This window comes from Monodon monoceros, unplaced genomic scaffold, assembly GCF_005190385.1.
Source record: "Monodon monoceros isolate NGI ecotype Baffin Bay Population unplaced genomic scaffold, NGI_Narwhal_1 Super_Scaffold_2, whole genome shotgun sequence".
NCBI classification, from domain to species: domain Eukaryota; kingdom Metazoa; phylum Chordata; class Mammalia; order Artiodactyla; family Monodontidae; genus Monodon; species Monodon monoceros.
The window spans coordinates 81,784,264-81,795,410 of NW_021703776.1; the positions used below are offsets into that span (position 1 = coordinate 81,784,264).

At 46.3% G+C, this 11,147-nt stretch overlaps 1 protein-coding gene across 1 annotated transcript; it reads left to right on the plus strand.

The window, feature by feature from the left end:
• The first annotated feature begins 344 nt into the window (after positions 1-344).
• FAM71F2 (family with sequence similarity 71 member F2) lies at positions 345-10,661 on the plus strand. Its single transcript, XM_029233785.1, is given in 6 exon segments — positions 345-497; positions 3,254-3,438; positions 4,388-4,634; positions 6,200-6,247; positions 6,249-6,322; positions 10,463-10,661. Coding segments are annotated over 6 exon segments (906 nt in total).
• The last annotated feature ends 486 nt before the right edge of the window (positions 10,662-11,147 follow it).

Consider the following 11,147-nt stretch of genomic DNA (forward strand, 5'->3'; position numbering starts at 1 on the left):
CGCAAAAAAACCCCCCAAAAAACAAAAACAAAATGGAGCAGGCTACATTATTGCTAGTTTGTAGTGAGTAGGAAAGGGGAGAAAAACACCCTGCTCACTCCCCAGTCCTTCCTTGCCTCTTCTTTTTTTTCCCCTTTCCTGTTGTTACCCGTCACATTCCCTGATGTCATTCCTGCCATTGTGAGCTGACAGGTCCTTCCCAGCCTGGGGGACAGCCGGTAAGTCAGGAGGGGAGGTGGAGATGCTGGAGGTGGGGGAGTGGTGTTCACACCAACACCGTGGAGTTGGGCTGGGTCTGAGTGGAGCCCCAGGGATGTTCCCCAGCCCATCCTTCCCAAGAACCAATGAGTAAAATTAGGAGCCTCCCACCTGAGGTCATGGAACCAGGCCCTGGAGTGGAACTTGGGGTGGAAGACGGCCTCCTCTGTCAGCTGATTCATTCTCCAGAATTCAACTTGTTCTCTGACTCGGTGGTGTTTGAAAGCAACTTTATCCAGGTACCCTTGTGCAGCTCAGGGCCAGCTCTCCTTCCCTTTCCAAACCTGTTCCCGGGGATTGGTCCAAAGATGCCAAGGCCTTTGAAAGCCCTGGGGAGGAGGAAGAAGCCAGGAAAGCCAGAGAAACGAGAGGGTCTGGGTCCCAAGTTCACCTCAGTTTGTGCCCACAGCATCACGGGACTCCCTGCAGGTCAAATGCTTTCGGGAAATAGAGTTACACCTGCAGAAGGAGAGAGCAGAACCCACTCTCCAGGCAGGGTTCATAGGCACCCTCCCGGGGCCGCTAGTCCACACTGGCAGGTTAGAGGGGATGAAAGCAGCTGTAGGAATCCCTGCTCTGAAACCCAACCTTCTTTCTGGGATATTATTATACAAATACCCTTGCCTGAGACCAAGGTCCCTGGATAAATTAGCCTTGCCCAGATTCTACCATCCCCCAGAAGAGTAGTAATATGACCTATGGAAGTGAGTGTTTGTGGCCTGGGAAGCATGGAGACACCAGGAGTGCAGGGCGGTCATTTCAATCCCTGTGACATCTCACCAAGGTGCTACCCGCTTCCCTCCAGTGGTCTGGCTGGTGACCACCTGTGCTCCGTTGCAGGTATGGCATAACCAGTCAGCAAGCTGTGTGAGAGGCAGGAGATGCAAAGAGAGATCAGATAGTGTCCCTGGACAAGAAGCTTGTGAATTTGTAGGTTTAAAGGACATAGTATAAAATGGTAGCTGTTAAGAAAGCTCGGCGTCAGAGGGTTTGGACTAGCTGAACCCCAGAGCACGAGCAGAGCACTCCTTCAAGCTGGGCAGTTGTGGAAGGCTTCCCAGAAGACGGGGTCGTAAGCCGTTCTTTGAGGTCTTGCTGAGACTTTGGTAGAAGAGCAGGGGGAGGACCTTCCAGGCAGAGGGACTTCAGGTTCCTGGGTGAAGGCAGGAGGCTATAATGCACGGGAGGGTCTGCAGTCAGGAATCCATTCGGTGGAGTTGAATTCACAGAGCAGCGAGCTACTCTCTGACGAGGTCCCCCAAAGGTTCATGGCTCCGGGTGCTCTCTGGTCCCTGCACCGCCCCAGGGAGCTGCAGAGCTGGGCGATCAGCTGGCAGCATGGGGGGGCGTGGGGGGGGGCGTGCTCATGCCTAACACACACTCAGAGGAGAATTAGCAGTATCATGGGAAATCCAGACTCAAGATATCAAATTCTAGTCATGTCCTTGGGTGTGAGATGATGGCGGCAGGTTTATTCTCCTAATATGTTCTCTTTGGCCTAGTATCAAAACTGTTTAGATTCTCTGGATGGACGCTAGGTGACTCAGGCAGCAAGAGAATCAGACTGTGCCAGGGAGGGGGAAAGACTGCTTGCTGAAGCTGGCCCTCGGCAGAGCTAAAAGCGGGCTTGAACTTATGCTGTTCCCTCCCTTCCCTCCCCTCAGCATCACCGACACTATCGTCACCGCCAAGAAACATCACCCGCAAACATTTACTTATTACTCTCAGTGTGTGTGGCCCTCTGTGTTTTGTAGCACATATGAATTTCATTCCACAACATGGGCTCCAAGAAATGTTCCTTTTTTTTTTTTTTTTTCAAAAATCAAAATTCACTTTTCTTGGGGCACCATCTACTCAGGCTTGTGGGAACTAACATTTCAGTCATTCCTGGGGCTTTCGCCTGGTCCCCAGTTCCACCACGGGCTGTGAATGGCCCCGATGGTCTTACAAAGCCTAGGATATTGGGAGAAGGCCCTCTGGTCTTGGGAACGCAGGGGTCACTCCTCAGATGTTCCTTACCCTGGTCCCTGTGGTTCCTTAGAGGCTACAGACCTGGTGCTTCTCTGCCCGCCCTGGAGAGTGAGGTAGGGGTGTCTTAGCTGAGACACTGTGCCCCAGTGCCAGGCATCCATCTCCCTGTCCTGCCACAGCCCCGAGTGCTGCAAGAGAACAGGTCCTTATTACACTCAAGACCCAGCAACAAGCCTGGCACTCCCTCATCTTGGGAGAAGCTCCGCTCACTCTCCTTCATCTTGGGAGAAGCTCCCCTCAGCTCTTTCCTCACTCTCCTCCCCTTCTGGAAATTTCTTCTCACAGTCTCCCTTTCAGACCATTAGAAACCTGGGCTGGGGCTTCCCTGGTGGCGCAGTGGATAGGAGTCTGCCTGCCAATGCAGGGGACACGGGTCTGATCCCTGCTCCGGAAAGATCCTCCATGCCGCGGAGCAACTGGGTCCATGCTCCACAACTGCCGAGCCTGTGCTTTGGAGCCCATACGCCACAACTACTGAAGCCCGCGCGCCTAGAGCCCGTGCTCCGCAACAAGAGAAGCCACAGCAGTGAGAAGCCCACGCACCGCAACGAAGAGTAGACCCCACTAGCCACAACTAGACAAAGCCCGCATGCAGGAACGGGGACACAACACAGTCAATAAATGAATGAATGAAGAAAGAGAGAGAGAGAGAAAGGAAGGAAGGAAGGAAGAAAAAGAAAGAGAAAGAAAAAGGAAGGAAGGAAGGAAGGAAGGAACCTGTGCTGGCTTCTTACTAGTGCATCCTTTTAAAATTAGTAAAATGCAAAGGACTCTAAGTCTCTCTGGGGAGACCCACAGGAAAGATAGATTCAGATCATGACCCAGTCCAGTGTGCCACACACCTGCAAGAAGTACAGGTGCTCTAAGCCTGTCGCCAAGTTGAAGAGCCGTTTTCTAGCATCTGTAACCTTCCACCCCTGTCTTCTGCTTCTCTCTGACCCATGTGCCTGGGGCTGATTTCTAGGTCGCTAAACCCGGGAACTGGATGGATGTCTGTGACGGGTCTACCACTGTGATCCTCGGGGTGACCTCCTCGGTGCCCTCCTTGCCACTCCCCAACGTCCTCCTGATGGCCAATGTCACCTGGCCCCAGGGTCAGTTTTCCACCTGGAGCACACCTGATAGTGCCCCAGTCATCACCCTCAGCAGGTAAAGAAAGGCTTGAGGGAGGGGCCGGAAGGGGCAGGATGAATGACTGCGTTGTTTTGCAGCTGGACTTTACTTATTTATTTTTTTATTTTGTGGCCTTTGTGTTGTTTTTTTTTAGCAACATAATTTTCTTTTTTTAATTGGAGTAAAATTGCTTTACAATGTTGTGTTAGTTTTTGCTGGACTTTAACTGAGAAGAAAGGACAGTGTTCTTTAGCTGATGAACTATGCAGACTTCATTCATTCATTTAACAAGTATTTACTTAGTATCTATGTGTACCAAGTGCTGTGCTTGGTGCTGTGGTAGAGCACCAATCCCTGTCTCGGCCTAGTTTTTGAGAATCTTGGCTTCCTTTTGCTTATATTTTTTTTGTCAATATTGACTTAGAGGTTTTCAAAAAGAAAGGTGAGCGATATGATAGTCAAATAGGATTATGAGGTGTTGAGATTGAAAAAAACATACCGGATGTATAGGAGACCTCCTTCCATTTTCTTAATCTTTCAGCACAGTTAATCAGGATCTAGGGAGGAGGAGACCTGAAAATAGAGGCAGAAAACCTTAGTTCCATTTCCTACTTAAGAAGATCTAAACTTGGGTAAATCACTTAGCTTCTCTGAGCCACAGTTTCAAATTCTGTAAAATGGAATTAATACTACTTATCTTTCCTTCATCAAAGGGTTGTTGTGAGGACTAAACGAGATATTATACATCGACTCTCAGCCATTGTTATTGGTGTGGGCAGATTCTTTAATAACTAAGGCCCTGGACATCAGAGAAGAGTCAGTCTTAGTGATCATTCCCACTCTCAGACCATGAGCTTTCTCCCTTGGGTGTCCCCCAAGCAGAGGTGAGCACCTAGTGAGGTTGACCCAAGCTCTAGGAAGGCACCAGCTTGGTTGATTAAAATCACTGATGCCTCTGCCATGGGAATTTCCTGATTGTGTCCAGGATTCTCCCACTGAAGTACGTGGAGCTACGAATCTGCGACCGGCTCCAACGCATCCTGAGGGTCAGGACAGTGACTGAAAAGATCTACTACCTGAGGCTCCACGAAAAACACCCAGAGGCTGTGTTTCACTTCTGGATCCGCTTGGTGAAAATTCTGCGGAGAGGTCTGTCTATCACCACGAAAGACCCGAGAATCCAATTCTCTCACTGCCTGGTGCCCAAGTTGCCCTGCAGCTCCACCGAAACAGTAAGTTTCACCAAGGTCCCGCCAAGAGATCCGTAGGGTCAGCTGGGAATCAGAAACATATCACCTCCCGAGAATTGATGGGTATTACAGTCTAGTGTTGTGTGGGGATGAGCAGACTTCTTTTTCAAGGGTCAATGATACACACACACCAAATTGAGGTCTACAGACATAAAAAGTAAATTAATTTTGTTTTCCAAAAAAAGAGCTATAAAGTACTTCACTCACTTAAAAATCGTTTGCTGTTTTTTGCTGGGTTTTTGTTTTTTTTTTTTCAGTGTTATAAAGGAATAATGCTCACTGAAGAAAATCAGAAAATTACAGAAAAATCACCTCTACTTCTCTCCAGCCCCAAGCAATCACTTGGAACATTTTGGCATATTTCCTTCTATTCTTTCATCTTAATTTTTAATTTATATATTTGAGGACATTAAATATATATACATTTCTGAATGTTGCTTTTTTTCCAATTTAGATTATATCATAAGCATTTTCCCATTTCTTTTAGAAGCCCTTTATATACATCATTTTGGTAATTTCATGTTATTCAGTTGTATGAATGGGTTAAAATTTACTTCACCATTCCCCTAATATCATTCATTCAGAGTTATTTCATTCAGAGTTGTTTAACATTCAGAGTTGTTTCTGACTTTTCATTATTGTAACTGATGCTACAACAAGCATTTATGTATCGTCCACATTTCTGATTGTTTTCTCAGAATTGATTTTTAGAAGCAGAATTCAAAGGGTACAGACATTTTTAAGGCTCTTGATACATACTGCCAGATTATTTCCAGAAAGTTCCTACCAAATTATACTCCCTCCAATAATATGAGTGACCGTGTCACTGTATCCTTATCACAATTGAGAAGTATAAATTTTAATTTTCTAGTATGATAGGCTGAAAAAAAGTGGATTCTCTGATTTTTCAATGAATTTGAACACTGACCTTTTTTATTTTTGCATTGGCTCTTGTGTTCTTTGGCCATTTTTCTATTGGCAGCTTTGCATTTTTCTAAATTGATTTGTAAACCAGAGCTTTTTATATATCAGGATTTTTAAGCCTTTAATCTCAAGTTTTTGCAAATATTTCCTCTAAGGATTTGCTTTTCCCTTTTAGTTTATTTAAGGATTTCTTTTCTTTTCTTTTGACCCATAGAAGGCTTTCCCAGTACCTGCTTAGGGTAGAAGGTCAGGAAGGAAAAGCTTGATAGATTGGATAACCTTAAACCTTCAGATTTCAGGATGGAAACACTTTCCTCGTCTCATGTAAGTGGCATACTTTAGGCACTCTATCACTGACTTTGAAAGTCAGCTCTGCTGCTCTGGTTCACAAGGTTCAGAGCCTGTGCTCTGGGCAGATAGCCACAGCAGCCCATCAGGCAGAGGAGGTGATCCTGCTAGGGCCCCATTTTTGGTCTCATGATTCGAGGGCTTGATGTTGAAGGATCAGGTTCCCAGGACTAGGCTGGCAGACACAAGTGAGTTCCTTCAAGGTTATGGCCCGAGGAAGCCAAGTGCTATCAGGGAGCAGACCTGGCCATCTGACTGCACATTTCTCCGTCCAGTCTGGAAGCAGCCTCCTGTCATCCTGCCAGTCCAGTGAAAGCTCCATGAAAGCTCTTGGCAGCCGAGCAGACCAGTGACTGTTTCTCGAATCTCTCAGGAAGGTCCCAGCTCACAGCAGACAGGTGGGTCCTCCGTGCAGGCAACGCTGGCATCCCTTCCTGCAGCACAGAGCCATGGTGCGGGGAGGGGTGGGGGGCGGGGGGCGGGGGCGGGGCGGCGGTCAGTGACACCCTCTGCCCACCCATCTCAGTTCCTTCTCTTCACTTTAGACCTTTGCATGTGACGTGTCCCCTTAATTTTATTATAAGCCTGTCCTTGGGAACAGGGTCAGTGGCTGATTGATCTTAATAGTCCCGAGGTAAACCCTAGTGTTTTCATATGGAATGTGTTCAGTAAAAGGAGTAAGGGATGAATAAATTAATAAAGCAGGCTCATGGAGTTATATATTGACTATCTCCAGTCCCAACTCGCAAGGGTCCCTTGGGTAAGACAATCCCAAGGCCTCCTTGCCTCACTTGTCTATTCTGTAAAATGGACAGAATAGACATTAACCCACATGGGAGACCACTGCTGGCTCCGAAGTTTTACTAATCTACTAAGTCATTGTGTTAGATTCTTTCTGTAACAAGAGATAGAAAACCAAAGCAAGATTGTTTAGTCGATACATTGAAGAAGTACAACTTGTAGGGTATCATCAAAATGCAAAATTTTTTCCTTTCCTTTATAATTTTTTCAGCAGGAGAAGTTGTCTTCTTGCCCCTGGATAAAAGCTGGTCTCTGAGCAGGTCCCATAGCATATATGGGCTCCCTCTTAGAATATAAGAGTTCTTTGGTCCCTTTAAACTGCAAAAGCAGCATCAGTTCTGAAATTAAAACATCCAGTGCCTGAAAATTATCAAAACTCTAAAGTGATCACATCACCCCCCTTCAGTCAGCTTGGCCTCATATTAAGATGGCCCTTCATGTGGGGACTGGACCTTCACTCCTCTCCTTCTGTTTCCTGATTTTAAAGCTGGCTTTTTCTCTTAGGAGCTTTCTTGGGTTCCTTGAAGTCCTCACCCCAATGCAAGGCCCCCCGCTCAGGCCCTGGCTCTGCAGACATCCATGCACTCAGGCACTAGCTGTCAGAGTCCCCTCACCTTTAAGGGAGTCCTTGCAGGTAGTGTCTACAGTGGCTCGAGGCGGGCTCTTTCTCTCCGGTACAGTTGACATCTTGTCCTCAGGAAATGTCCTCTCAGACTTTGACCAGCTACTGGAGGGAGGACTGTGCCTCCTAGACACAGAAGCAACTCCTCTTCACTCTGTCATCAAAGAAACCTGCTCTCCCGGTTCTGCCACCCTCCATTGTTTCCTGGGTGGGAGTTGTGCCCCGCCACCTACTGGGTCTCCCAGACCCTAGGGGCCACTGCTCAAGGTCTCTGGGTGTTCCCAGGAAGCCTCTGTGGTTCAGCTGGAGGGGAATGAAGGAGGAGCTCTGTACAACGGACTCTCCACACCGCCTCTCTCTCAATGCTTTCATAGCCTTGCTCTGGGGCAGGGTCCCAGCTGTGGTCATGCTGGGTCAGTTCTCCCAGGTCATGGTGCACCTTTATATGTACTTTCCAATCTTTTTTTTTTTTTCAACTTCAAGATAGTATTCTTGAATTATAATGTAAAATTTTCCTCTTTGGCTACTCTTACTATTTGTATGTTGGATCATCTTTGCGTATCTAATTACTTGCCACTTTCTCTTTTTTATTCTTGAAACTCTCCTGCTTCTTCCCTTCTGTTTCTCTTAAGCCATTATCTGCTTCGTTTGTTTTTGGGTTCTTTCTGGCTTTAGGCTTCATTTAGGAAGTAATTTTTATTTCTTTAGAAATGTCTAATTCTTTTCTCAGTTTTATCACCACATTTGTAAATCTTTTATTTATATTTTTATTTTTTAGGCTGCACCACGCAGCTTGTGGGATCTTAGTTCCCAACCAGGGATCGAACCCGCACCCTGCTGCATTGGCAGGCAGAGTCTTAACCACTGTACCGCTGGGGAAGTCCCAACCTCTTTCTTCCTTATATAATTTTGTGTTGCCTTGGATTATGATCTCTGATGTGAACGTTTTTCCTGAACCTTTGCGGGTGAGGGGCTGGTCAAGGCAGCTTTCTGGTTTGGGCTCCCTAGCTCCCTCTTGTGTCATTTTTGTGAAGTGTTTATGGCCTTGTATTTTTTACGATTCCAGGGCTGTGTTCCTCTCTCCTATCTTTCCCTGACCTTTCTCCTTTCTTTGCTTTTATTGTTCCTGTCCTACTCAATTTGGATTCCATTTCCAGTGGTTTTTCCTTGTTTGAGGACGCGTCCTGCAAGGGAGAGTGTTCTGGTGTTTCTGAGAATTCTTAAGGCACATACTTCACCAGCCTCTTCAGACTGTACCACGGACCCCTTGCACTTACTTCCAGTTTCCTTCTTCTCAAATTGGCTGGCTGCACTTTCCACTGAGAAGCTGCGGGAGATGTAGGAGCTCTCCTGTTTACAGGCACATCAGATGCCCTGTTGCTTCTCTCTGCTTCCTCTCACACAGATACTGACACCCTGTGGGCCCTGGAGCTGTCTGTAGCTGTAATATTTTATCTGAGCTTTTCTCAAACAGGCCTTTTTCTGTGGGACTCATGTTGGCCTAAATTGGAGGGGCAAGGGTTAACCCTAAAGAGCCACTGTAAGTTTGATTCCATATCAGAGATATTACTGGCTCAGGAGGAAAAAAAAATTTTTTTTTAATGTAAATTTTATTTATTTATTTATTTTTGCCTGTATTGGGTCTTCGTTGCTGTGCACGGGTTTCTCTAGTTGTGGAGAGCAGGGGTTACTCTTCGCTGCAGTGCGCGGGCTTCTCATTGCAGTGGCTTCTCTTGTTGCCGAGCACGGGCTCTAGGCATGCGGCCTTCAGTAGTTGTGGCACACGGGCTCGGTAGTTGTGGCTCGTGGGCTCTAGAGCGCAGGCTCAGTAGTTGTGGCACACGGGCTTAGTTGCTCCGCGGCATGTGGGATCTTCCCAAACCAGCGCTCGAACCCGTGCCCCCTGCATCGTCAGGCGGACTCTCAACCACTGCGCCACCAGGGAAGCCCCAAAAGTTTTTATATTAGTTTCTCAGCTTGGAAGTTCTTGTACCATATATCGTTTCAGACCTCAAACCAGTATTGGGACAGTCCCAAAGATAAGAATTTTCAGCAGAGACTTTTCTTTTGACCCAGAATCCAAGTTGATATAGATGAGCTTGTCGCACTGGATGGATTTCTTTCTGGGGTCCCAGATTTCTTTCTGGTGCTGAGAAGGTGGCTTTGAAAGTCCTGGACTTATGTAAATACCTCAGTTAATGCCCTACCTAGCTCTGGCCCAAGACTTTATCTCCTGTGTCATGTGGCCATAAAAACCCAAGGCCTGGGTCACCAAGACTGGCCAGTCCCTCAGGCAGCCCCACTTTAGCTCATACTTCACTGATCTTTAATTTTGGTCCCTGGGATTTTTACTTTACTTTTTGTGAGTTTAACAATGCATTTAAAATTGTGTAGATTATATTTTATCCAGCATTTCTAGGTGTTTTGTGGCAAAGACATTTTTAGATATTAGGCCATATTGCCAGTCTCTGGCTAAATAACCCTAAAATTAATTTCATTGGGAAAAAAAAAAACCTCACTGTACTTATCTCTGAATTGTAAGTGTGAGTGATTTTTATTTTCTTTTGGGTGCTTTTTTATAGGTTTTGTTTTTCATTTAAAATAAGCATGTATTTCACTTAAAATCAAAATTTTAAAAAATTTTAGCCCAGTGTGTGTTTTTCTAGACACACAAGTGGTTGTGATTATTTTTTCAGTTGTTATTGTTTTGGAGAACTGTCTGAGGTTTTCTTTGCACTTATGCTGATAGCTGGCAGGCTATAGTGGGCATCAGGCAGGTCCCAGTGGGTTCAGGTCTTGCCTTTGACTCATAACATGTTACATTCTCAACACATAAAAGCAAGGCTTAAGATTTGGAGGGGCATCTGTTCCACTTCAGCAGAGATGCCTTCGCTCCAGCCTTCCTCCCGCTTGGCTTTCTCTGCTCAAGTTGCTTGTAGGTACCTCATGCCATAAATACGTGTTGTCACTGCCCATCATTTCCATATTTAGATCTAGGTTCAAGGCACTCATGCTGGAAAAGACGTAATTTTTAAAGTTTCAAAATTAGATTCTTAACAATGCTTTCTTTTTCTTCTATTGCTTTCAATGACCCCGATATCCTGGGCTACTCCAGAAACACCGATACCACCACTGAAATAGACAATTTCAACTGCTCTGACAAGACACCCTCTCCAGTGGCATCCCCTGTCAATTCGAATATACCCATGAGAGCCACCTTGAACCACAGTCTCTGGGAACAAGAGAACCCAGAGGAGCACTTCCTGCAGGCTCCTGTAGCCAGTTCCCTAGGAGAGAACTTCCTGGGACCCTAACACCTAGCCAAGACAGGGTCATCTTCCCAGGCTTCATTCAGTCCACTTGCTACAACCTTCTATAATGCTCTTTTCCTATTGTGGCCCAGATGACCATGGGAGAGGTAAGATGGTGTTTATAACAAGGTGCTTCGGTACTTCCACCAATAAACCTCCAAGTGAGTCCCTAATTGTTATAGGTTGTGCTATGGGGGGTGGAGGTGGGGAGGGGCTGGAGAAGGACTAATTAGGAGCAATAGCTCGCTCCTTGGGAAATAAATGGAAAAAAAATTCTGTTAGCTCAGTTGAAACCCCCAAACAGCCAAGCAAAGCCAAGAAAGCCAGTCCAGAGGAAAGGACCTGGGGAGCAATCCAACTTCCTCTTACAAAGGGATGGGGGAAACAGAGACAGGGCTGCTACAAGCCCAAAGTGAAAGAATCCTGAGAATGATGGCGATCAACTAGGAGATGTTTTTGTGTTGCCCCACTTACCTCAAACAAGAACGT